Consider the following 27,494-nt stretch of genomic DNA (forward strand, 5'->3'; position numbering starts at 1 on the left):
TGATACTCTCCCTTCTAATTAAATGTTCTATAATTCCAGATTCTTCCTGTCAATAAAAAGCCAGAGAATGGAGATTAATGAGACACAGAAGGTACAGAGGCATAACTAGGATGCGGAAACCAAGTAAGCCATGAAGAGATTTCATTAAAGTTCAGATAAACAGGAAAGAATTTTAATTATATTTGTCAATTAAAATTCACACATAAGGGGCCAAAGCAATAAACCAGTGGTCAAGAGTTCGTGCTACTCTTGTAAATGATCCAAGTTCAGTTCCCAGCACCTGTGTCAGATGCCTCACAACCCACTTGTAATTCCAGTTTTGTGGTGATGCAGTTTTATGAAACTATCACTTACATTCAGAAAGACTAGAACTTTTGTGGGCCTCACATCCAAAAATTAAAAATATGACTAGAGGTCACTTAAGACTTAAGATGGAACCCTACTGTGTACTCAGCTCATTTGTTTAACCTGTCTTTAGCAATGTAACAACAGACTGTATTTGCCTTGATTTCCCTTGTAATAAGTTTTTACAGTGTAAGCTAATGCACTTCTTTAATCTTAAATTACCCTTGCTTGCTGCTGGCCCTAAGAGCAAAGCCTATATGTATATATACATATGATATGGCAGTCAGTTGTTGAAAGCAACTAATAGCATAAAAAGCAATCTTATAAAACAAATATTCACCATAAACGCCAGAGGCAGCTTTCATGTACTGTGAATTTTATTATCTGGGTCAGTTCAGGTCAACAGAAGTCATTAAAGTTTCATCCCTTGTAAAACTCTGTTAAATACTTCTGTAAAGTATCTGCCCTAGTTAGGGTCACTATTCAACTTGGGGAAGAAAAGGTTTATTTGGCTTACACTTTCATATCACTATTCATCACTGAAGGAAGTCAGTACAGAAATTCAAACAGTGCAAGAACCTGGAGGCAGGAGCTGATGTAGAGGCCATGGAAGGGTGATGCTTATTGGTTTCCACCACATGGCTTGTTCAGTCTACTTTCTTGTAGAACCCAGGACCACCAGCCTGGGGATGCATGCTGGAGTTGGGGTCTGAGGTAAAAAAACAATTAGGGGGAAGGAAGTTAGGAAGGGATGGTTTATGAAATCCACAGGAGATGTGGGCAGGGGTGAGGGAAGGCTGCAGCTGGTGTTCTGTTGCAGCACTAGGGAGGAGAGTGCTGATTGGCTATGGGGGGACAGAGTAACAGGAGGAGTTCTGTGGGCAGCCTGCCTGCTTTTCTGACAGGCATTGAAACATATCTTCAATAACAGCACTCAAGAAGGCTGAGGCAGGGAATTGCTGTGACTTCCAGACCAGGTTGTTCTACATAGCAAGACCCTGTCCAAAATTAAAGGAAGGAAGGAAAAAGAAAAGAACTGGATATCTACATCACTTCTAGAGTGCCCCTTCATCTCTGAAACTTTCGGGAGTTGTGGCACCCGTCATGAGGAATAAAACAACCTCAACCATTCTGGAAGAATTCCTCGATGTGGAAATAGAAATGGGCAAGCCAATGAGACTTTCCTGCAGCCAGCCACACAGGATGTCAGTATGAGGATAGCATAACAGTGTGGAAGGCAGCTCTATTCATCAGCAACCATGTGAACTCACCAGAGTGCTCCCAGAAACTGGAGATAAGGCTTCTATCTGATCATTACTTTGTCTTTCTTTTTAAAGAAGGCCTTACTCTTAAGTCCAGGCTGGCCCACCATTCAATATGTATCACAGACTGGCCTTGAATTCTCAACAATCTTCTTGCCTCAACCTCTTGAGTACTGGGATTACAGAGGTGAGCCATGATGTTCAGACTGGGTGTGAATTTGAAGTTCACTTCACATGCTATACAAAGTTGGGCAAGTTTCTCAACATTTCTGAGAAACTTGTTTCTTCCTCTGTGTTGAAAACAATAATAAATATGTCCCAAAGGATTCTTATCAACAGTGATTTGAGATAATGTTTGTAAAATACTGGGAGTAGTCCTCAGAGCACATGAAGTGATCAACCCTTCATGTGCTATCTCTTCCTAAGTGACTGATAGAGGAGACCCACTAACTCCCTAAGTGTAATGGAGACAGCAAGACTGTGGTTTAATTCAACAAGTGCGCACTGATCATTTGCTACTGTTGTTCTCACAGTCCTGGTTTCACTTGTTTCTTCAACAAATATTTACAATGCAGTCACTTGTAAAGGAACTTGTTTATATCTGCAGATTTCTCAAAATCCTAAACGCATTCTCCATTCCTTTCCTTATGAATGTATTCTGTATCCAGAGAGAATTTTTAAAGATAAATAGATATTCTAGAAGCCAGTCTGAAAATGCTAGATATGATGATTCCAACTCTCTGACAGTTTGGAAAGGCAGACATGGAGACAGTACAAAGACTGGGATATGGAGGAATGAAGAGCAAGATTGAGGAGGGTTTTAAGGCAGTGAAAACATTCTATATGACACGGTAACCAGGAGCACATTCACCATACATTTGTCAAAATCTGTAGACTCTACTGACAAATAGTTAACCCTCATGTAAAGACTTTAGTAAAATGATAGTATATCAGTATTTGTCCATCCCCTTTAACCAACATACCACACTAAAGCAAGCTCATTGTACGCCAAGTACCTCATTCCCACGAGAATGTCAACTCTACTGGGATAAGACAGTTCCCCCCCTCCTCTTCTTCCTCATCTTCTTCTTTCTTCTTTTCTTCTGCCTCTGCCTCATTATTTTGCATTGGGACAGAGTCTCAGTCTCAAGTGCAGGGTGACCTAGAAATCACAAATTAACCCAGCCTCTCCTAAGCTTGTACAAATCCTCCTTCCTCAGCCCTTGTGTTGTGATTACAGATGTGTGCTACCATGCCTAGTTGCTGTCCTGTTCATTTCTTCAGTATTACTTTAGTCTTCTGTTTATATCTCCCAATGAGTTTCCTATTATGAATGTTCTCAGCCCAATCACAATGACTAACATCACAAAACAAACAACACCAAACTGCTGTGGGATATTCTGTATGGCAAATGTGTTGCTGATTGGTCAATAAATAAAACACTGATTGGCCATTGGCTAGGCAGGAAGTATAGGCGGGACAAGGAGGAGAATAAAGCTGGGAAGTAGAAGGCTGAGTCAGAGAGACACTGCCAGCCGCCATGATGAGAAACAGCATGTGAAGATGCCGGTAAGCCACGAGCCATGTGGCAAGGTATAGATTTATAGAAATGGATTAATTTAAGCTGTAAGAACAGTTAGCAAGAAGCCTGCCACGGCCATACAGTTTGTAACCAATATAAGTCTCTGTGCTTACTTGGTTGGGTCTGAGTGGCTGTGGGACTGGCAGGTGATAGAGATTTGCCCTGACCGTGGGCCAGGCAGGAAAGCTCTAGCTACACCAAACGCTGATAAAGATGTAGAGAAAGAGAAAAATTGATACACAGCTGGCAATAACTTAAATTACTGTCTCTACTATGGAAATCAAAATCTATTACACCGTCCAATTATGTCACCCTTGGGTATATATCCACAGGGATCTAAGTCAGTGTATCACAGAGGTATTTGCATATCCATGTTTATTGCTACACTGTTCACAATAACCAGGATACGAAGCCAGTCTAGGTATCCATCAATAGATGAACAGAAAAGGACAATATGGTAGTACTTTATCAGAATCCCCTCAATATGGACTGTGTTCACACCAAAACTGAAGAAAGTGGCCTGGATCATCACTGGGAAGTGCTATGCAGCCTAGGCATGCCTACAAGTGCATGTGTGAAGAGATCATAGTTGTTTTCAGCAAGAAGCTACTCAGTGAGATAGGAGACATGCCACACATCCACAGCAAGATTGCGGGTGTGTTGCACATCCACAGCAAGACACCAGGTGTGCCACACATCCACAGCAAAAGAGGAGGTGTGCCACACATCCACAGCAAAATAGCAGGTATGTCCCGCATTCACAGCAAGAAACCAGGTGGGTCACACATCCACAGCAAGATAGCAGGTGTGTTACACATCCACAGTAAGATAGCAGGTGTGTCATACATCCACAGCAAGGTTGCAGGTGTGTCAGGAAGAAAAATAGTTTGGGTCTCTATGGACTCTAATGACAGCTACCAGAACTGGAATTTGGTGCTTCTTGGAGTTTCTGAGAAATGCCCAGAGACAGGAGCCTATCATACCTTCTGTCTTTAAACTCACTGAGATTGCAATGCATTGAGGGTTAAAGGAAGAGTTAAGAAAAGAACCTAGATTACAGATACAGTCATATGTGTTCTTTTCTAATCTTCACAGCAGCCCATGCATGGTGGTTTTATTATCTCAGGAAAATGAGGCTCTGGGCATGCCTAACCCAAGAATGCATTGTGGGAGGAATGAGTGGGGCTGAAGTCCATGTCTGTGAGTCTCAGATGCCTAAGTTCATTCTGCCATGTCCCCTTGTATACCTTAGTGAAGTGTGTGTGTATGTGTGTGTGTGTCTGTGTGTGTATGTATGTATGTATGTGTTTGCTTGCAATACCTTCCCATTCTCCCAAAAAGGGAAGGCTTTTCTTCCACTTAACAGCTAGATTGGAGGTAAGTGGGAGAAGAATAGAGTGATGACTGTAAGAGTCAGAGGAAACCATCTAACAGACACTGAGGTCTCTCATGCTTTCACTTCCTTATCTATGGACTTACCATGTCCATATTCATTTCTTTGTTCCCCCTTCAGTTAAATTTCCTTCCTATTAAAGCAAAACTCTAGACTTTGGGATAAGATGGCTGATTAGAAGCTTCTGTTATGTGACTTGCACAGACCATATCATGAAGAAAGAGAGATGATAGGGCCTCTGAAGAGATGATAGGGCCTCTGCTGAGATGATAGGGCCTCTGCAAAGCATGGAGAAGCAGAAAGGCTACACAGAGGAGGTAGAAAACACGCTTGCCTATACCTCTGGCTCCCTGGCAAGGGGCAGTAAGGACTGAATGAGTATTGCATTATGAGATCGTCATTAGCCTCTGAGGATCAGGGACAAAGTGTTATGGTTTGTTTTCTTCACAGCTTTGTGTGTTTGAACAGATGGCCCCCCAACTTTAGGGGGAGAGCTTAGTTAAATGAAGAGGATCAGTGAGGGTGGGCCTTTAAAGATGTGTGGCTCAGGTATGGTGATGGTCTAGCTTTTGTTGGTGATTTTGTTTTGTTTTATTTTGAGACAGTCCCATGTATCACAGGCTGGCTTCAACTCCATGTGAAACTGTGACTTTGAAATTCTGGTACTCCTGCCTCTGCATCCCAAGTGCTGAGATTATTACCAGTGTTGGTCACCACAACTATCTCATGTAGTTCTCACAAGAAGAAATATAGATGGCCAAAGAATAGATTTTTTTTTAATGTTCAAATATTCTTAGTCACAAAGGAAATTCAAATCAAAACAATGCTGAGATTATGTCCCATTTCAATCAGAGTCATCATCAAGAAGACAAGAGTGCAGGGAAAAGAATGTAGGAGAAAGGAAACCATGTACTTTCTGCCAGAAATGTAAACTAGTCCAGCCACTATGGAAATCACTATATAGGGTCCTCAGGAAACAAACTAGAATCATCACATAATCTTCTTAAACCACTCATGGGTATACACCTGAAGGAGTAGAAGTTAACAAATAAAAAGGTTGTCAGTGGTGGCAGCTTCACATGGCCACCCTCGCCAGCTTGAGGCATTCTCCTAGACTTTTAAGAACCTCAACTCAGGCCAAATTGGGATTCATGGCTTTGACACTGAAGAAAATTTCATGACTAGCCAGTATAGTGAAGCAAAGCCAAAAATTTGTTCAATGATATTTTTAATACGGGCTTATGGTTATGAGAATGGGACATGCTCAGAAGAAATGATGCATGCCCAGGTCGGAGTATGTGCTTCCCAAGAGAGAATAGTAGAAAGTAAGATGCACCTGAGTGTATGGGCTCCTCAAGGGAGAATGAGCAATTGTCTTACACACACACACACACACACACACACACACACACACACACACACACACACCCCTCTAGTGACTCTTGAGCTACATCTCAAAAGGTTATTAGGACTCCCCTTCCCTTTTTTTCTCTTTGACAAAAGAGAAACATGAAGTGGCTCCAGAGATATCTTACATAAAATAAAACCAGAAATCACTGGGGCTGAAAGAGGGCTTTTATAACATGTCATTTCCCTGCAAAGGGCTTTCAGGTGAGACTCCTAGAAAATCCACAGGATTATGGCTGGAAGGGAGATGGCCTTAGGCGGTTTGGTAATTTTGCTTTGTGACTGGCAAAAGCTTCCACTGAGTTCCCAGCTGACAGGTTTCTTCTTTTCCACTTCTAATGACATGAAGCCTTGGGGATACCTATACAGCCATGCCCATTGCTTGACTATACAAGATAGCCAAGTTATGGGCTTGGTCTAGGTACCCATTAGAGTATGAATGGATGAAAAGTGTGGCATGTATACACATTGGAGTATTATACAGCCATGAGGAAGAGTGAAATTATGACCTTTGCAGGAAAATGAATGAACTGGAGATCACATATTAAGTAAAATAACTAGACTTAGAAAGACAAATACTGCAATTTTTTCTCCCATGGTAAAATCTAGCTTACAAACAAAACAACAGACATGAGAGTAGAACCAGGAATATATGGGGGAAAGTGGAACTGCTATAAGGGGGAGGGAGACAAGAGATAACAAGATTTTATATATGCTGGAAAATGTCAAAACGAAACTTTTCTTTTCCCCTCCTGAGACAGGGTTTCTCTATGTAGCTTTGGCCCTTTCCTGGATCTCGCTCTGTAGACCAGGCTGGCCTCGAACTCACAAAGATCCACCTGCCTCTGCCTCTCGAGTGCTGGGATTAAAGGCGTGTGCCACCCCCCCCCCCCCCCCCGCCATGAAACTCATTTTATAAAATAATATATAGTCCTAATAAAACATAAGCCCAAATTCCACTAAAGCCTGTTTTACCCACTTTCCTCTCCTCTCAGACTTTGTTTCTTCCACTTATTCTTTCTTGAGCTATAAGTGTTTGTTTTTCCCCCTTTCCTATCGCTCTGCCAACAACAAATGTCTGCCAACAACAAATGCTTTCTTGTCTTTCTCAGAGAACCCACCATGTTAAACACAAATATCCCTTCAATTCAAGGCCACTGAACTCCCCACTCCGCTGTTATTCTTCCTTCTCAGAAATGTAGATTTTTACTTCCTCACACTCCAATAATTTCTAATTTCATTCTTGGCCATTTCCACCTCCATTTCACTACTGTCATCAATGGCTCTCTTGACATTAGTCTAAGTGAAAGCCTCAGACACCTATTAAAACTTCTTAAATTGTCAGGAGGTGGTGGTGCATGCCTTTAATCTCAGCATTCAGAAGGCAGAGGCAGGCAGATCTCTGAATTTGGGGGCCAGCATGGTCTACAGAGTTCCAGGATAACCAGGGCTACATAGAGAAATTCTATCTCAAAACAACAACAACAACAAAGAGTTCCGATGTGTTTCGTGCAAAGAATAACCACCTAGTGAATGTCTTTATCATCACGGTAGGAATGGTCATGGCCAACTGTCCTCACCCCCCGACCAGAGGTCCTATGGTGTTCCCCAGCCATTGTTTCCTCCTTCCTCCCTAAAAGACGGACTGTCCTGACTGCCCATCTATAGGTTAGTTTTGTTTATTTCTAACTTTATGTAAATTGAAGCATCTCTCTTTGGGGTCCAGTAACTCTTGTTCAACATCATATTTGTACAGTATAGGCGTTATATTGCACACAACAGGGGCTTATTTACTTTTATTGCTGCATAATACACAATTGTACACTTTTGCCATGATTCACCTATTTTCTGTTAATGAGCATGTGAGATTGTTTCCACATTAAGGCTGCTTCAAATAAATTTCGTTAATCTTCTTTTCCTTGTCTTCTTGGTGCACATGTATTCTTAATCATCTGTTTTTCAAGGAAGAAAACACCATTTGGGCCAATTAAGACACAATAACATCAATATGTTGGAGGACAAGGTGTTCATGAGCAGCTCCTTCTCTTGTGAGAGTTGTATAAGCTGTGGGTCTCATAAGAAAAGGAACTTAGGGACAGCCATGTCCTTTCATGTTCTTTCACCCAAGGATCTAAGGAATGGGGAACAAAAACAAACTATATACTCAAGTGTAAGTTGCTTGCACCCAGAATAAAGGCAACTAACTCATAGACCCTCTGCTCCGAGTAGTCAGTTTAATGTAAGAGCTGGCTGTCCAGTTCCTTCTGAACTATAGAGTTGAGGAATGTGGAGTTAACTGGGGGCAAGACATGGAGAGACTGAAGAGGACTGTGGGTCCCAGACATGTTTGTGTGGGTCTTCGCTTCCTTTTGCCTTTTATTCCTGAAACCAAAGTAAGAAAGACCTTGGTAGACACAGAAAGTTCTCGCAGACTCTGCCCATCCCTCTCTTACAGATACCTGCCCTGTCCTGGGAGTAAGAGAGGATGCACCACAGAATCCCAGGGGGTGCTTATCACCATGTCCTGGTTAATAACTGCAGTTTAAAGTCTGGGCCAATTTAGAAGTCAGTGGAGGGGAGGAGAGAAGAAAGACTGGGCTGCTGGGTAGGGTCGGTACCTTAATCCACCTCTCCAGTCTCATCTCAGGAGTCTCCAGGAAGAGATGATAAAGGAAAGAGAACTGGAGGTAGCCAGCTCTCCAAAGAGTTGCAAGGACAGACATTTAGCTGGAAGGGAGTGAGGTCTGAAAACTCTGCACCTTCTCTGGTTAGTTTGGAAACAACTGGGAGGTACATCTCCCAGTCCTTGCTCAGGAGGTAAGGGTCTCTTCAGGCACCTATCAGTATGTTTCCAAAAGTGGAGTTTCACAGAGGGTGGCAGTGAGATGGCACCGCCCCGCCCGGACTCGCGGTCTAGCGCCCTCTGTCACCCTAGACCTTGAGGCACAAGAGGGTAGGGTGGGGACCCGGGAAGAGCAGCCAGGCCAGGTGCACCAGGGGTTGGGCAGGAGCCCGGAAGGTGCGCTGCCCCGCCCCAGTCCCCCCCTTCCCGCGCCTCCCGCGTGAAAGTGAAAGTTCCAGGGCCCCCGCGAAGGTCAAGGATTGGGGGGGCGGGGCCGGCGCGGACGTGGGAGCCGGCGCCGGGCACTGGAGGGGCCATGGATGGGCTCGGCCGCCGCCTCCGAGCCAGCCTGAGACTGAAGCGCGGCCACGGGGGTTAGTGCGGGCCACAGCGCGCGGGGGAGAGGGCGTGGGGACCTGGGCGCCAGAACTGTAGGCTCAGTGCGGCACTGGGGGCAAGGTCGAGGAGCCGTTTGGGCGGATCTGGGAGAGCTGGGCAGGAGGCAGGTGAGCTCAAGGAAGCAGGTATTGATCAGCAAGTGGACAGACCTGCTGGGTCCGAGAAGAAGCCTGGTGACCAGAAACCTGCAACGGTTGCGGGGCTCTGGGTCGTGGGCCACGTGTCCTTCCATCCAGGAAGCTTGTGGTGCAGCCACTTTATGGCTAAAGAGTTTGAGTTGCCAAGCCGTCCGGGAGGCGCTTCGCTTCCCTACTTAGCTAGCTGCCGAGGGCTGGACTGGCGTTTAAGTTTGTTCAGTTCCAGGGAGCCAGCTTGTCCTTGCCGATAACCGCGCCACAAAAACTGGTCTCCCCAATGCCTCAGCACTGGCCAAGGCGGGGGTGGGGTTGTGGGGAGCAGGTAGACCAGCCCAGCTGTTTTCTCAGTCCTGACCTTGAGTCCTGACCTGTGAGATGGGAATCTTTTCCCTGTTCCGGGTGCATGGTAGGGGTGAAATGAGACGTCTCATCGTGTTTCCTTTCTTCGTATCTGGAGCACTAGAATTTGGAAGAAAGGCGATTAGGATTTATTAATGTGTCCATTCATTCAACAAACATCTGTTGCTGTTTATGTCTGGCCAGGGCTATGGCTGAGCTGCCACCCCCGAGTTCGCACAGAGCCCATGCTTCTGAAAAGAGGACTGAAAGGTTTTTAAGGGTCATCCCCAGAGAGCTCACCCCTTCCAGTATTTGCAAGTGAAGAGGTCAGTGGGCCCCTCTCCTAATAGGCCCCAGGGTTGGAGAGCCCCAGAGCTGAGGTCAGTGCTTCCTTCTCGGAACTACAGTGACTTGTGACTGCTCTGTTCTCTGTCCTTTCTCACTTCTGCCACCCTCCCGCCTGCTCCAGATGTGGTGCTCCAGCTGTGGTTGTTCTTGCATGTGCCCCTTCCATCTGCATGCAAGGGAGGGGTCTGCAATCGCTGGAGCAGTATGTAGGGAGGAGATGGGTCTTGTCTTTTCTTTTTTTTTTTTTTTCCTGGCTTGGTTTTGGTTTTCTTGGGCTTCCTAGATCTGGGTAATCTGCTGAATGGCTGGAATCTGCTTCCTGGACCTCAAGAGGACACATTTCAGTTGTTCTCTCGCCTTACCCTTTACAGCAGCATAAAGGTTGCAATGGTTTCTGGGGGTGCTTCCCTGTGGTTGAGGAACAGGAAGGCAGGCCCATATGTGCCTGTTCACAAGTTTAGCACCTGTCAGGTCATATGGGAGTGGCTTTTTCATCTTTCTTGCTCTCCTACTGCTTCCTGGGGGATTTCCCCTTCAGGCTCAGGCAGTTGTTTCTCAGAGTGGGGTGTGTGTGTGTGTGTGTGTGTGTGTGTGTGTGTGTGTGTGTGTGAAAAACACTGGTAGGGAAGACTGCTGCTGTGGTTCTGGGTTGCTAGCACTAGCAGTTCAGCAAAGAACAAACAACAACTTTTCAGATCAAGGTTCCCCAAAGTCCCCTCTTTCCTTCAGGTGCCTGTGGGAGGGACTTCCTGGTGGAAGAAAGAGTAGAACCAGACTCTTGACTTCCCTAGAAGGGTGGCTTCTTCCTCAATTAAAAATGAGGATAAATCCATTCCAGGGCATTAGGGATTAAGTGAGATGCCTTACAGTATGCAGGAATTTGATGTGGATTAGTTCTTCTCAGACTTTTCGGTGATAACCCCTTTTGAAAGGGGAAGATGGAGAAGGCACTCTTTTGTTGAATCTCTTTAGCCTCAGCCCGAAAAGTCTAGTTACTTTGCTTTGGTCTAGGATTTCTGACTCTGCTGTTCCCTCATTTCTCCTGATAAAGCAGGAGGAAATGGTGTGAAAATGCTGCCCCAAGGACTTAGGAAAAGACTTATTTCCTGAGGTTCTGGAATGATCGGGAAGACAATTCTGGCTTTACAAGCCATTTGCTTACTGCTCCACCCCCAACACACACACACACACACACACACACACACACACACACACACACACACACACCATGGGATGTTGACTATGTAATACACCAGAAGGCCTGAGCCTGGATTTGGAACCCTTATAATGCCCATCTTCTATAGACCCTGTTCATTTTAAATCACCTGAGTAATTAACGCCTCAGTTTTCACTTCTGTATCAGACAGGTGCAGATTGTGTAAGGAGTCTATACAGGGTACAAGAAAGACACAAAGACTGCCTGGTTAATCCCTCTCACTGATCCAGCTCTCATCCTATTTATGATGACTGGAGCTTCCCCAACAAGTCAGCTTTGGACCTCTGAGTCTCTACTTTTACTGGTGCCACAAAGGCCCATTTTTAGAGCTCTTAGGAGCAGAGCAACAGCCTTCCTACCATAGCAACACACTCCCTCCCAGAGGGCTGCTAATTCTTTGCAGGAGTGGCAGACACAGGCACCAGATCTTTTTGCTTCCTCCCTCCCCATTAAGCAACTTCCTGGCAAAGGCTCTTCCCTCTCATCCCATGCATTTCCTCATTCAGGACTTTCTGTGAGAAACCTGGGTTATCAATGACTACTTTCCCGCTCTTCCTCAACCTCCAGACACAGCACTGGGTCTGCACCTTAGGATGTTGACCTGGCCCAACCAGGAGAAAGGCTGAGCAGGAGCTGTGGAGGGGTGAAGATGCTCTGTATCCCGACTGATGCTGATGCAACCAGTCCCCTATTTTAGGCTAGGGACAATTTCCTGAGTCAGTGCTTCCTTTAGAAAGAGGGAATCTGCTGGAGCCCTGGAACAGTCTCAGTGAAAGAGTTCTCTGCCTAGGACATGTTTCGGGGGAAGGGCGTTGCCTTTATAGTTATACTTGCAGTATCAGGAACTCTCAGAGGTGGTCTTTGTTTTTTACTTCACCATCAGGAGAGGATCCATGGGGTCTGTCAAGAGACTCCCTCTCTTGCTAGAAGTTATTTAGAGAATCATTGGGCGGGTCTACTTATCTGAATCAGGACAAGGCAGTGGCATCTTGGCTGCAGGAAGTGTCCAGTCCTGTGTTCTTGGTTGAGATCCTGAAGTCCTGTGTTTTATAGTTCGCCAGTTGGTCTGGTAGGACTTTGCAGCTTCTGATGAGCAACTTGAGAAGTAAATGGAGGGCAATCAAAGATATGGGATGTAAAATACCTATGCTGAGACCCAGGAGGTGCTGGAGTCCCTGGTCTGATTTTTCCAGTTATCCCTCACTGCCGGAGGTTGTAAATAAACTCACCACATGGTCTGCGGCACCGGAATTCAAAGCCCTTAGTCCAGAAGCAGCTGTGCCTTGAGATGTTTGCTCATGACCTTTTCTCTTACCACACCCTGGGGCTCTTGGGAGGAGCCAAGAGCTGAGCTGTAGTGCCAGGATGCTGCCTCTGTCAGTGCCCACGTTAAGCTGCCTCGTGGGTCCTTTCACATCCTTCTTGCTCAACGACGGAGTACACAGGATGGAAACTGCTCTCTGCTTTTGGGAGACAGCACATGGTTCAGCTTAATAAAGCTGTGATTGGAGACCAAAGCAGAAGGCACTTTCTCAGGCTTTCTGTGGCCAGCCTGAAGGAGAAAGAACATTCATGCCCCCCAAGCCCAGACCGATGGAAGGACAAGGGGTAGGCCGAACCCTCAGGCTGCTCCGAAATCGCTTACCACGACTTGGAGCAGGTCAGAACTGGATTGCCTACTTCCTTTTTAGGGTGATCCTCTCATGGGCTGTTTCCTCCTGGAGTGCTCCTCCTTATTTTTCCTTTACATGCTGAAATCCACATGGCCCCCATGTGATCAGGCCAGGAGGATTGCCTTATCAGTTGGCAGAGCTGGGCATGTCTCCTGTGGAGCTCTTGGTATGGTCATAAGAAAATGCCCTATGGGCTCATCTGGTTGTTTAGTACAAATTTACTCCGGGCACATGAAATACTACCAGAACAGCTACCGAAGGCAGGCTGTACAGTGTTAGACATCAGGCCTCCAAGAGCCTACACAGCGTGGCTCCTCAGTTTCTGTATCAGTGCTTTCTTTTCTCCCTGTGCTACTCCGAAGTTTCAAGTTCCCAGGACAGGTATGGAAACTGCCCACTTGGCTCTGGTCCTGCCCAGTGACTGGTGGTGCCTGGTCAGGCTTGGGTATCAGTCAGCACTGGCAATGTGGCCTTGAGGCATGCAAGTTGCCCAGGTTCTCACACACAGTACAGAATGGAGGAATGGAATACTCAAGGGCCCCTTGCATCTCCGTTTTAGGACCTTCCCAGAACAATCCTGGGGAAGCTGTCCCAGAACCAGAAAGGACCCAGGAACATTCCCTGTCTAGCTTTGCTGGAGGCCAGCACTTCTTTGAATACCTTCTTGTTGTTTCTTTAAAGAAAAAGCGTTCAGGGGATGAATATGAACCCACGATCACCTACCAGTTTCCCAAGGTAAGGATGGAGGAGAGGTGGGGCCTGAGGATGGAGGGGGGAAGACAGAGGTGTGTTTAAAAGGCAGTGGAGTTCTACTCCCTATCACCCTGCCAAGTCTTGAGCTCTGAGTTCACTGCTCTCATTTCCTTTCTCGCCCAGCCCTAGCTTTCTGTTATCACCCAGAGAATCTAGGTCTGACTGCTTTGTGGTGATGGACTAACTGAATCTCTAGAGCAGGGAAACCAGCCTCCTGCTCTTGCCTCTTTGGGAACCTCCTAGTTTTTCCAAATTCCACCTCAGTCACCTTTTCCTACAGAAAAGCTCAGCTTCTGCGGAACTCCTAAGAAGGCATGCCCTTCCTGGTTCTGTGGTAGAAAATCAAGCAGACCCAAGATGCAAACACAGGCTAAGATCAGACTCCCAATGTGTTAGAGTCCTCCTTGTCCGATTACACACTGGGTGAGGTGCAGTGCACCACACTCATCAGCCCCTCTTGTTAGCAGCTCAGCAACTGGATAGGTTGCTTCTTTTCTCTGATGTGGCCTCTCTCTGATGTCACCCTCTCAGGGTCCAGCTGACCTGTCTAACCTCCTTTTTGAATATGTAAATCCCCAGGATACTGAATTCCAGGCCAAGGTTATGTTGATGTGACCTAGAACAAATTGTTCTCTCTTTGGGGTAATTCCAGCTAGACCTAGAATGAAGACAATGTGGTACCAGGCAAAGGCACCTTTGTACTCCATGCTAGGAAAGAAGGCTGATCCCTTCTTTCTGATAATAATAATAATATAACACAGCGCACTTACATGCATGCAAACACTCATACACATAAGTAAAAATAAAGAAAAAAATAATAATAGCCTTCTGATCCCTGCCTCTCTGCCTAAATCCCCTTGCCTTTTCCTTACAGAGGGAGAACCTGCTACGGGGCCAACAGGAGGAGGAGGAACGTCTGCTCAAAGCCATTCCTTTGTTCTGCTTCCCTGATGGGAATGAGTGGGCACCACTCACAGATTATCCCAGGTAACCACTCTGCCTGGGGGCAAGGGTATCAGATTTGAATGAAAGGACAAATGTATGGCCCTTGTGGTCCCCTCATTGGATGAGAATGCTGAGTTTTTGCCAGGAAAAATTTTGCCTAGGGTCCTTTATGCCAAAGATCTTAGTGGTGGCTTGACCTCTATCCAAAGACACTTAAGAGTCTCTAACCTATCCTAGAAGAAGTAGTCCCTATTTTTTGACTCTGCCACAGGCAGAAGCTGGACTGGAAAGGAAGTCTTTGGACTCTAAGAAGACAATATCATAAAAACTTCTTACATCATGAACACTGGAAGTTGACTGTGACTTCAAATTTTAGATAAAAAATACCTTCTCTGAGCCTTACTTACTTCATCTTTAAAGTGCTAATACTAATTGAACTTCCTTCAGAAGGTTATTTTGAGTCTCCGTGAGGTGATGCATTTGGGCTTGGCACCACTGAGTGCTTAATAAGTGACTGTGGTGATTATCCTCATGATTAATCAGCAGCGCCCCTTTGTCCTCCTCTCCACCTCTCTGACGCTGACTTCAGTCTTGTCTTAGAAATCCAGTGAGCAGAGGCACATCATCGGTTTGCTCTCTCTTAGGGAGACCTTCTCATTTGTCCTGACCAACGTGGATGGAAGCAGGAAGATTGGATACTGCAGGCGCCTTCTGGTTGGTGCTACTCAGAACCGCCCCTTCCTCTCTGCAGACTGTTCAGCTCCACAGCTGGGTTTGCCGAAGCCTCGGCTACCAAAGCTCAGGCTCGGTGGCAGTGGTGGTTGTAGGGAGAGTACAGCCCAGCACATGCGGCCATGTTAGTGTCTTTTCTGGAATTCCACAAGAGCAAGGACGTACTGTCCCTCCCCTCCCCTGTCACCAGGCTCTGGCCTGTGCTCTCTCAGCTCAAACATTTCCACACACAGTGAGAGGCTCCAACTGAAGCTTCTTCTCTACCCAGACCTGTGTGCCTTCTTCCCGGGAGCCTCCCCGACAGTCTGAGATTTGAACAAGGTTTAATTCTGGGCTTTCAGGACAAAGATTCTCCAGATACCTTTCCAATGCTTTCCTCTCTAGACATTTCCTCGTGGCTAAGACACACTTGTTTTTGTTCTCACTGACCTTCAGCTCATGTTGGTCATGAGTCATTAGTGTTTACCTTTGGGTTTCTGGCCCCCAAAGGCTGCCACTCACACCTTCTTCCTCCTTTTCTTCCTTCTCCTTCTCTTCTCTTATTAGCATGCACCCATTGTATAAAAGAATAGAGATTGTGATGTCTTCTTATGTGTAATCCATGTACTTGAATTATATGCATTTACTATTCCCATCACTCCAGTTCCCTCCCTCCTCCCAAATAGTCACCTTTCTAATTTCATGGTTTTCATTTTTTTCTTTATTTTTACTTATGTGTATGAGTGTTTGACTGCATGCATGTAAGTGCACTGTGTGCATGCCTGGTGCCCATGGAGGACAGAAGAGGGAGCTAGGTCCTCTGGTAGTTACAAATGGTTGTGAGCTACCATGTAGCTGGGAACCAAATCTAGGTCTTCTGCAAGAGCAGCAAATGTTCTTAACCAGTAAGCCATCTCTTCAGCCCTCCTGTCTCTCTTTTTTAAAGACTTTATTTATAATTATATGTGTATGATATGTGCATATGTGTGTCTGTGTGGGATATGTGCAAATGTGTATGGGTGTCTTATGAGGCCAGAAGAAGGGATATTCCCTGAGCTAGAGTAAAAGGTGGCTGTGAGCCATCCAATATCAGTGCTGGGCATTGATTTTAGATCTTCTGGAAGAGCACTGTGTATTCTTAACCACTGAGACATATCACTAGCCTCTCATGTCTTTTATTTATGTCTTATTTTTCTAAAATCCAAATCTTGCATATTTAATAGAAAACACATGTTTGTTAATCTGTGCATGGTTTCTTTTGTTTTAGATAATAATTGCCAGCTACATCCATTTACCTCAAAATGTCATAATGTCATTTTTCTTGTTAGCTGAATAATACTCCACTTTGTTTATATGACACATTATCTTTATCTTTTCATTTGTTGACAGACACTTAGGTTGGTTGCATAATATGGCTGTTGTAAATAGTAATCATCATCTTTGGTGACTATTTTGACCCTTCTTCTGCCTGTTCCATGGAAAGAACCTCTGTACAGGCCTTTCTCCGTCTAGCCATTGACCCCCATCCACAGCACTCTACCTTTTTCCCCATCAGTCTCATGTGGGGAAAACCCTTGTGGAAGCTGCAGACCTGAAGGAAACTCTTGTCCCCCCCTAGCCTGCCGGTCCTGGCCCTCGCCTTCCCAAGGTATACTGCATCATCAGCTGCATCGGCTGCTTCGGCTTGTTCTCCAAGGTAGGGTTAGGACAAGATTCTTTGGAGCCTGTTAGGCAGGCCTGTTCAGCTTTCTGGCTCTGCTGGCTGCTTGCCTTGCAACTTGAGCCCTTGGTAGAACGCCTTCCTGATAGCCCAGCCAGCATTAAGGATATTGGGTAAACCTGAGACAGGAGGGATCTGGGCTCAACCCTATTTAAAGGAAATCTAGAAGGCTGTTTCCCCTGCAGAGAGAACTATTGTCCATTCTTTCTATCTTCCTGGTTGGTATGAGGCGCAGATGAAGTATAACATGAGAAAATCCTTCATAAAAAGGAGGGTACCACACAAGTCTAAAGGCACAGTGAAGATCCTGAGATTTACCCTGACTTTGATGAGGCTAGAAGAGAAATTGAGGACTTGTGTTGCTAGGGATAGGACCAAGGCAGAGTCCCTAATTCTGGACATGGCCTGTCTTGGTGGCCCGAAGGACTCTGGATGTAGGAGAGGAACTCCACGGGCTTCTGCTTGGGTGGATCTTACTTCCATGAACCACAGTGAGGGCTGGTAGCAGCCTCACCCTGATGACAGCCCAGAGGAAATGGGACAGTGATGCCCAGAAGGTTAGGCTTCTAGGCTCCTACTCCAGCCAGTGCTAACATGGAAGATGACTTGTTAGGCTTCGCAGTTTTATGTCAGTGTTAGGAGAAGGAAGGAATGTAAGAGACAATCAAAAGAAATCTTGGGAAAGTAGGTTTTGTCCATGAGATGGAAACCAGTTGGTGAGAGCCTTGGGATGTTCAGTAGAATCCCTCTAAGTCTTGCTTCCTGTGGTCCTTCTCCTGTAGATACTAGATGAAGTAGAGAAGAGACATCAGATCTCCATGGCTGTCATCTACCCATTCATGCAAGGTCTCCGAGAGGCAGCCTTCCCTGCACCTGGAAAGACTGTCACCCTTAAGAGCTTCATCCCTGACTCAGGCACGGAGGTGGGTTAACAAGTGTGTGACTCTCTTCCTGGCTGGAGAGGGTAGGCTTCTGTGGGACCTCTCAGTGCTCTTCTTTCATTCACCAGGTTAATGTGTAGGGAAGATGAGCCTGGCATTAGGATTATTGATAGAGCTAGAAACTCACCCAAATTATGCTGCACCTTCTAACCTGATGTCCACCAGTAGCTACTTACTGTTCAGTCTACTGAATTTCGTCTGTGATCACGTATGGTGCTTAGTTTGTCCCTAGTGTCCCAACTCCCAGTTGCTCTTACACCTTCCCCCTATTCTCTGTGTGTCCTGTATCTCTACCATACAGTCTCCATCTGTTTTACTTCTTATCATTCATCCCCACCCATAAGTCCCCACCCATCTCATGAGGTACTATTGCTCCAAGTCACTAAAGAACTAGAGGCAGCAAGTGGAATTCCAGCTGAGATCTCTGGGACTTTGGAAATTCCATGTGCACCTCTGAACCTGGTCATTCCCACAGAAGAATCAGGGAGTCACTAGGAATTTTCAGTTACTGAAAAAATATTGAAGGAAAAAACAAGTACTGAAATACTCTGTGTCTGTCAAGATATGCATTTTCTGAGTAGAGTGGTAAGTAAAATGAATCTGGCTCCTGACCTTGGGGAGCTAAACGTCTCATGGAGAAGACACACCAGTAAATGTGTACATTAGTAAACACACCAGAGAACATATAGTTAAAGATTAGGCAGTCACACTGAAAGAAGAAGCAGTGTGTAGCATGAGAAAAAGATGAGGAAGTCTTAAGATGACCACAGTGGGCATTTGGGCTAAGGGATAAGAATGAATTGAGGAGAGCAATGCATGGGAGGCCTGGCCCATGCCAGACTTTAGGCAAGAGAAGAGCTCTGCTCCAGGACATGTACATGGTAAAGCATGTGGAGACGGGCATGAGTCCCAGGCTGGACCTCATGGGCCATACTGATGATTCCACCCAGCTGTCCTCAGAGCAGAAGGAAGCCACTGACGGGTGGGCCAGGATCAGATCTGTCCTGTGGGAAGAATGGGATAGGCCTGGAGTGGGTCTGTGACTTTGTATTGCTGGAACCTTCCTTTCTGGTTGCCTCACAGTTCATCTCACTGACACGGCCCCTGGACTCCCACCTAGAACATGTGGACTTTAGTGCTCTGTTGCACTGTCTCCATTTTGAGCAGATTATTCAGATCTTTGCCTCTGCAGTACTGGAAAGAAAAATCATCTTCCTGGCAGAAGGTCTCAGGTAAGCTCAGCCACTGGCTGGCTACACTAAGCTGTGCCCTCAGATTCAAGGGACAATATTGGGGCTTCTTAAAGGCAGTCTGATTGTTGGGTCCGTGTGTGCACCTTCCAGCTTCGAGTTCCTGGATCTGCATTTTAGGCCTAGAGAAACAAGTAGTGCAACTTGTCTGGCCATCCCTAAACTTGATTGCTGCCTGGCTATAATCTAAGAAGGACCTGGAGTGTATCTGGTATAATACAGGCAGGGCCAGCTAGGGTGAATGCAGACATGATTCTGCCCTGGCACAGCCAGGCTGAGGGAGGGAGAAGGGTGGAGAAGAGGACAGGAAGCTGTGTAATAGCATGGAGGACAAGCTCATCTACACATTTATGAACTCATTCAATAAATATTTATTGCATGTCAGCTGTTTGCCAGATGCCGAGCTTTGAGGAGATAGCAAGAAGACTGTTTGCCCTGAAGGAGATGAAGGGTTATGTATTGGTTTTAAGCATAGGTATTGAAACCAGCAGACTGACTTTCAAATCTTGTTCTTCCACCTTTAGCTGCAGTTCCGCTTAGGTCAGCTTTTTAACTTTTCAAGTCAAGATCGCCTTATCTGTAGGGTGAAAATGATTGGATTTGCTTTATATGGTTGTGATGAGGATTAAAGGTGATGGTGCACAGTGGTGGACACCCAGGACACCACCAGGTGCAGACTAGTGAGGACTACCTTCTACTCTCTGTCAGGTCCCAGTTGAGGTTATACCTGTGTGTAGAAGCGGGAAGCTGTCATGTGTTGATGGCTAACTTTGAGAGAATTCAGGTCTGGAATGGATGTGGGGACACATGTGACAGGCAGAGAGAAAAAAATGATAAAAAGAGTAGGGGATTGACTATGTAGTCCTGGATGACTTGGAACTCACAGAGATCTGCCTACCTCTACTGACCGAGTGCTGGGATGAAAGGCCACCACAGCAAGAAGTAATAATTGAGCTGAACCCTGGTACTGTCCTTTGGGGAAGAAGGAAAGGAAGCTTAGGAAACTACAGAGGATCAAAGGAGTGTCATGAGTTCCAGAAGAAAGAAAACTCGGCAGGGGTCAGGGATCTGTGTGTTTAAAAACAGTAATGTCATCAACAACCCAAAAGGAAAATATCATAGGCTAATTCTTGTGGAAGGGGGCATCATTTTTGTTTCAGAGGAGGCTCTTCTACTCCAGGCCTATGTGGAAGAAGTTTCTGTGGCAGCTGGGGCTCAGGCTCCAACTAGGTTCTTTCTCTTCTGACCAGTGTTTGGGGTGTGAAGGCTGCACATTACCTATCAAGAGTGAACTTTCTCCAGGAAATATCAACACTTCCTACTTTCTTCCCACATGGAATTTTCAGAAAATAGAGGCTGGTGCAAGGAGGGGACTTCCAGACAGCCTCATTTTTTAGCGAGGCACTCAGAGACTTGGTCTTTCTAACTCAGGAAGTGCTAGCTTGATACCAAGGTTTCCGCATCTGTGTTTTTATTGGCCTTCGATGTGGTGCAATTTGGCTGGAGAAGTGAAAAGCCATGAGAGCTAGCGGAGAAGAGGGAAACCAGAGTGGGGCTGTGTATGATGGGGGTAAGGAAGGAGGCTGAGTTGTGACTTGGATAATAATGACATGGGGAATCCTTGTAGCCAAGTCTTGAGGCGTCACCTCTGTGGGACTTTCCAGAATGTTTGAGTAGTGGTTCCTGGAACCCAGGAATTTCCCAAACTAACTCAGGCACCAACCTGGTAGCTTTTAGTAACCTCAGCTGGCTATAGGAGGCCATAAGGGGACATGGCTGTGGGTGATGATGGTTCTGTCTCTTCACCAAAGTCTGGTGTTAGCTGGCTTGTTCTTCACTATGCTGTGAGTTCTTCAAAGAAGGGCCAGTGTTATTCTTCTGGTTATCCCTGTCCATTGCAGAGTAGAGGCTCACTCATATCCTGCTTACATGAAGATATGTCTTCTGAGCCACTCTTATTTTTAGCCAGTAATGACTTGGGAGAACTAGCTGGGAATAGAGATTAAAGGGGGCCCCACCCTGGTTAGTAGGGCCTCGCCTTTCCTGATTTCTACCCTTCTCCTCTTAGCAACAAGTAGCTACAAGCTCTATGATCAGCATGGCTTCTAGACTTGATTTTTTTTTTTTACCTAGCATAGGAACATTGCCAGGAGCTTCTGGAGGTGTGGGGCTCTGAGCCAGTGTATAGGAAGAGAAGCCGTGCTGACCCATTCTCTATTCTGTGTTCCAGTACCCTGTCTCAGTGTATTCACGCTGCAGCTGCTCTGCTCTACCCCTTTAGTTGGGCACACACGTACATCCCTGTGGTTCCCGAGAGCCTTCTGGCCACTGTCTGCTGCCCCACCCCTTTCATGGTTGGGGTACAGATGCGCTTCCAGCAGGAGGTTATGGACAGTCCTATGGAAGAGGTAAGCTGCATCAGAGAGTACATGGTTTACAGCCAGGAAGGCTTTGATTTGTATCCTAGCTCTGCGCCAACAGCTGTGTGATTTGGGGCTCATTGCTTAATCTCTTTAAACCTGAATTTATCAGTAATATGGGAATAACTGTTTCCAGTTGCTAGAGACTGTGGAAAATGACATGACTATGCTACTAGCCTGGCACTTGATACACAGCCAGTGTTCAGTGAATGTTGGCTCTCTTCTCTTGAATGAGTGCTTTTCAGAATTAGGAAGCAAGATGTTGCTTATTCTGAGCTCATGAGACTATCCTACTAGCCCATTATCCCTACCGGGCAGTCACTTAGGTGATCTCTCAGTTCAACGAATGATCACAGCTGGCTTGTGCAACACCCACCCCAGTGGAATTCAAATTCCTTGGAAACAAGCCCTTTTGTAAACTGTCAAGTCATGAAAATGAAGAGATTTGCAACAAGTACCATCTTTTTGAGTAGCTCAGAGCTCACTGGGGTAATGAAGATGATATAGATTCAAATCCCCTTTGAATTTGCTGCTTCCTGTTTCTTGGTAATAACCCTGACACAGAAGGGGGTTCAGCTGTGTAACTGGGCACTAATCACATACATCTACCCCCAAAGCTAGACAAACAACTTGAAACATGTGCTCTGATCTAAGGACAGTACATCACTATAGCTGAATACAGGACTGCTTGGGAAGGTCAGCCCTGGCTAATCATTAACTCACTGTACAGAGACAGGGTTACCTATTCAGGCATCATGATGCAAACACTAAGGAGGCCCAGAGGTAGTTCTAGTGGGAGGATTTCCCCTTTACATAAGAGGGTGGTAAGTTCCAGCAAACCTACTTCGTAGATGAGGCAACAGTGGAACTCAGAGAGAGGCCAAAGCCCTTCTCTAGAAGGTGCTCCAGGGAGAGAGAGGAGTAGGCTGTTTGCTTTTGTTTCTCCAGCTCTTGTGCTGAGTACACATGCCCTGTGAACAACCCTTAGCCTTGTGATTAACTGGAGCAGGGTATCAGCCCCACTTTAGCAATAAAAGCTAAAATGTCTCAACTCCAGAAGTTATGTAACTTCCCTCCTCTGAAGCTGAGGCTCCCTCCTCCCGACAGTCAGGCAGGAGGACAAATGAAGGCCAGTACAGCTCTGGGTCTTGCTAGTTAACAGCTTTTGCTTATTTTATTCCTTTGCAGCTGCTCTGAGAAATGGGAAAACTGATAAAGGAGGAAGCCCATACGGGGTTCATGCATGAGTGCTCTTTGGGCATAGTGCAGGGTTCTCTGATTCTCCACATAAGCTCTCTGAAAGAAATTACTCCATACACAGTACGACAAAAATACTGAGAAGACTTCTGGGAACAACCTCAAAAAATATTTATGCATACACTTCTCCTCACTCCCAAATGAACAGCTTTCCTTGCATGAAGCATTCAAACCTATGTATACATGTTGTTTCAGGCCTGGACTAGTTCAGGTTTTCTCCCCCGATGATGGATAATTACAGTGCAGGCTGTGTTTTGGCAAATTTTCCAGTTTCTCTTTCCTTATATTTGAAAGTAGGGAACATGTAGGGATCCTTCATTCTATTGTTGAGACCCAGGTAGGAAACTGAACGTAGGGACCCAAAATAGTCCTTAAATGGCAGCACAGGATTTGGAGACCTATGATTCATTTGGTGACCAAATCCCTGTCAAATGGTAGAGGTTGATACTGTCGTTGTTGCTGTTTTTGAATGTTAGTTTAAAAATAGTACCAGTTGGTTGTAGTATCTCTTGCTTATAGGAGGTGAAAGTGGGAGGATCAGGGTTCAAGACTACCCTGGACTACATAAGATCCAATCTCAAAGCAAAACCAAGGCATAATGTCAGAGTTTTCAGACATCAAAATCTAATCATTTAAAATATTTTAATTTATATATTGGAAGTGGTCCAATAACCTAAGAATACTCTGAGGAACCAGCAGCATGGCTGTTTTGTGTTGTGGGTCTAAATTGCAGGATTCTCAGGCTGTGTCGTGATGGTCCAGGAACTTGGTTCTGTGCTGGTCTCATTTGCAGCCGGTACATGCATAGTCCCCCTTGCTTCTTTCCCTTTCCCCTTCCTGTTGACCCTGGGCTCATGTTCTTCCTTGCTGAGTTTCCTACTGGAAGTCTCAAGGCTGTTATTAAGCTATTAATTAATTGAATCCAAGCCAACAGCATGCTAAACATGTTCTCTACCATTGACCTCCACTTCCAGCCACTCTGAGGGACTTTTAAGAACTCTAGGCAGTTGTACATAAGAGTTGTTTCAAGTGCAAAAGATCAAAACATGGCTACCTCTGTCCAGTTCTCTGTTGAGTGGACCAGAGGACAGATGCTGAAGGAGAGTGGGACAGAAGAGGAATGTGATCCCCAAGACTACAATTCAGGCTTGAAAACTGGTCTGCTATTCCTCAGCATCATGACCTCTGGGAACTGTATGCAAGGGGGCGCTCTAAAGAAACTGCTCCATGGTATGGTTAATGATTTTATTGTAGATTTGAGAGAATTGCCAGAGGCATCTAGAAGACTCCAGAGCAGAGACAGAAGTAGACTAAACAGAGTCAGCATATTGAACATGGGTAGGGCGAGGGAAGCAGGAGAGAATAGTGGAGAGAGTGAGATGGCAAGAGATGGAGAATAGAACATAGCAAGAGAGACAGACAGACAGACAGACAGACACACACACACACACACACACAGAGCAAGAGCAGAGAATAGCTGGGTTATAAGAAGGATGAGTATCTAGGGGGACGGAAGCCATGAGCTTAGGCTAACGGTGAGGCTAGTATGTTAGTGTGCAATTTGAAATGTGTAATAGGTACTTGTGATATGGGCAGCATGGGCTTTTGATATGCTCATAAATGCCACAGATAGTCATAGGTCCCTTCTGCCAGAGGTAAGGGAAATGACTCCTTTTGGCAGATGGAAATGGATTTCACTATTTCCTGAGGGATGCTGGCTTTTATCTAACCACCAGAAATACTCCTGTAGTCTGGTTTGAGCTGGTCTGGATATTTGAACTGCCTTTTGGAGTTTGGAGTTCCTTTGGTTCTGACATGAACTTCTCTAGGTTTATCTCATCTACAAAATAAAGCAGTACCCGCTTCACAGAACCACTGCTAGAATTAAATAAAATATGCAAAGTGAGTATTGTATATATGCCATGGGCATGCTCTGCACTAAGGAAGCAGTTTCTATCATTTCTATAGACAGTGTTGTTTTTCTTTTATCCTTTTTTATTATTAATATGATGATGATGATGATGATGATGATGATGATGATGATACAGGGTCTCTCTGCTTAGCCCATTACAGGCTTGGAACTTAAGGCAATCTTCCTGTTTGTCTGGGATAGCAGAGTGCTAGGATTAAAGGTGTGCACCATCATGCCTGGCATGATCAGTGTTTTGAGTGAATGGCGATGGCTATGGTTTCCCCATATTTACTTCCCTTCTATTGTGACTCTTTCCTCAGCTCCCTTTACACACACACACACACACACACACACACACACACACACACACACACACACACACCATTTCCTACCTGGGAGATTAGATTTCTAGGAAAAAAAATGAGAATGCCAAGCAGGAAATGAGAATTACAAATGCTGATGTTGCTGCTACATGGGCTTCAAGTGTAGTCATGGGCAGAAATGGAGTTGGTAGTTGAGGTCCATGAAGAGATAAAGTCATTCTGTGTTTACTTCAGGTCCTGTTGGTGAATCTTTGCGAAGGAACCTTCTTATTGTCGGTAAGTGTCTGCATTGAGGGCACCTGCAGGCCTGCCACCAACACAACCTTTTGGGTCTCATCATGTCCCACTGATCTCAATAGACACTTTGAGAAAGAACTTGTGCTATGTCTTCCTCTCATGAGGCCACAGGCAAAGACCCAGATGCCTTGCTGATTGAGGCAGTTAGCAACAGTGTCTTTTGAGCAAGCAATATACACTTGTGGGGATCCCTTGCTCATGCTTGAATTCAAGCTGGAGGCAGAAATGACTTCTGTTCCTCTCTGTGGAGCAGTGGTTTGGGGTGGGGTAGGGGAAGAACTCATACATTCCTCACACTCTCCTGGACCCTTCCTAACCTCCTGACCAGAATGCTTGACCTTGACATAGTTCTGTTCTCTTCTAGGTTGGTGATGAAAAAGACATCCTACCACCAAAACTTCAGGGTGACATCTTGAACTCTCTTGGTCAGGGGATAAATGAGCTAAAGAGTAAGTTCTAGGCTCTTCTTTTATTTTAGGCTTCCCCATGGAGTTGGAGGGAATTACTCTGTTTGTTTATTAATAAACTCATTTAGTAGTTTGTGTCAGGGGACTAGATCCTGAATGAGACCTCATTTCTTTTCCTAGGGAATGATAATCTATACCCAGTTCCTATACTCCTATTTCTTTTGTTTTGTGAGACATGGTCTCAAATTTGTGGCAATCCTCCTATCCCAGACTCCTGAAATTTGGTATTATAGCTGTGAGCCATTCAAGTGTTAGGCTTCCATTTCAATCAGTTATTTACTAAGCTGCCTCCCCTGGGAACTTCTGGACAACAATGGAAACTATACTTTGAGGTGAATTTGGGCCATTTCATCTTTATATTGCTCTATGATGGGTCTTTCTGTCTCCTGCAGCTTCAGAACAAATCAATGAGCATGTTTCAGGCCCTTTTGTGCAGTTCTTCGTCAAGACTGTGGGCCACTATGCCTCCTATATCAAACGGGAGGCTAGTGGGCAAGGCCACTTCCAAGAACGATCCTTCTGTAAGGCTGTCACCTCCAAAACAAAGCGCCGATTCGTGAAGAAGTTTGTGAAGACACAACTTTTCTCCCTGTTCATCCAGGAAGCAGAGAAGAGCAGGAATCCTCCTGCAGGTACACACAGCCCCACCAACTTCTCTGCAAGTATCTCCTGTAAGAGGAGTCCTGTCAGTGAGGCTCAATGGAAGTAACCAGAGAAAAAGCTTTAGGGGCTGGTAGAGTTGTCCATTCATCACTCAGAAGTCTGGGTATTCTGGAGCTAATTACTATTTGTAGGTCCCCTTTGGGTCAGACTAAATGTGGTGTGGGTCTAGAGATTCTGGCAGCTTATGGGTAGGGGAGAATGTGGGGCCTTTCTGGATTTTTGAGACAAAAATTCTCATTAATAGTCTCAGCTTGCCAATAACTAGGATTGTAGACATGTAATTCCACACATCAGATGTCAGGCCTTTTGAGAGTACTTATTCCTAAGCTCGTCAGTCTGCCTAACTAACACCTGTTTGAACCCACAGGCTATTTCCAAAAGAAAATACTTGAATACGAGGAACAGAAGAAACAAAAGAAATCAAGAGAAAAGACTGTGAAGTAAAAGCCGTTGTGAGCAACAGTGTCTACAGCTACAGGCCAATTTGGACTTTGGCCCTTCTGTTGTGACAGGATCAGAGAGCCCCTCAGTCCTGGAATCCATGGCTTCCTTCCAACTGGCAATCCAGTCCTGCTTCAAAGTGGTGTCTGAGTTTGGGATCCTTGGTGTCAGGGTTTCTCAGAACTTTGAGAACTCTCATCCAAGCTCATAGAACTGTACTCAAAGCTGCAGTTTTAGCAGAATGGACACAGTGATAAACAGTAGTACAGTTGTGGGTGCTTGATTAGAAGTTGCCGCCAATGCCATCTCCTGGGAACCACTGTTATGGAATCCTCAGCAGAGAACACTGTTTGGCCCAACAACCCATGTACGAAATAGTGGTCTGACATGTGAGGATGAGAATAAAGATGAAAACCTTGTTGCTTGTCAATCTAGGAGGCACTGCATGGGA

General features: G+C 45.5%; 1 protein-coding gene across 3 annotated transcripts; it reads left to right on the top strand.

The window, feature by feature from the left end:
- Positions 1–7,725: 7,725 nt before the first annotated feature.
- On the top strand, positions 7,726–27,473 carry Dennd2d (DENN domain containing 2D). Of its 3 annotated transcripts, none has more exons than XM_052730518.1 (12): positions 7,726–9,205; positions 13,503–13,678; positions 14,571–14,683; positions 15,286–15,355; positions 16,971–17,048; positions 17,855–17,995; positions 19,097–19,245; positions 21,494–21,671; positions 25,410–25,451; positions 25,837–25,921; positions 26,332–26,571; positions 26,970–27,473. In XM_052730518.1, exons 1-12 carry the CDS (start codon positions 9,148–9,150, stop codon positions 27,044–27,046), a joined length of 1,407 nt encoding a protein of 468 aa, XP_052586478.1. In that variant the 5' UTR covers positions 7,726–9,147; the 3' UTR covers positions 27,047–27,473. The 3 variants fall into 3 exon arrangements, with proteins under 3 accessions (XP_052586478.1, XP_052586479.1, XP_052586480.1); XM_052730520.1 differs by lacking the exon at positions 7,726–9,205 and adding an exon at positions 9,218–12,930; XM_052730519.1 differs by lacking the exon at positions 16,971–17,048.
- The last annotated feature ends 21 nt before the right edge of the window (positions 27,474–27,494 follow it).

This window comes from Peromyscus californicus, unplaced genomic scaffold, assembly GCF_007827085.1.
Source record: "Peromyscus californicus insignis strain IS unplaced genomic scaffold, ASM782708v3 Scaffold_9__1_contigs__length_137607984, whole genome shotgun sequence".
In the NCBI taxonomy this organism is placed as follows: Eukaryota; Metazoa; Chordata; class Mammalia; order Rodentia; family Cricetidae; genus Peromyscus; species Peromyscus californicus.

Bases quoted from the DNA above. Each gene is read 5' to 3' on its own strand.
- Dennd2d (XM_052730520.1), top strand. From the start codon at position 12,843: ATGCCCCCCAAGCCCAGACCGATGGAAGGACAAGGGGTAGGCCGAACC. The intron at 12,931-13,502 runs GTCAGAACTGGA...TCTCCGTTTTAG, and splicing joins CTTACCACGACTTGGAGCAG to GACCTTCCCAGAACAATCCT. The intron at 25,922-26,331 runs GTAAGTTCTAGG...TGTCTCCTGCAG, and splicing joins GGGGATAAATGAGCTAAAGA to CTTCAGAACAAATCAATGAG.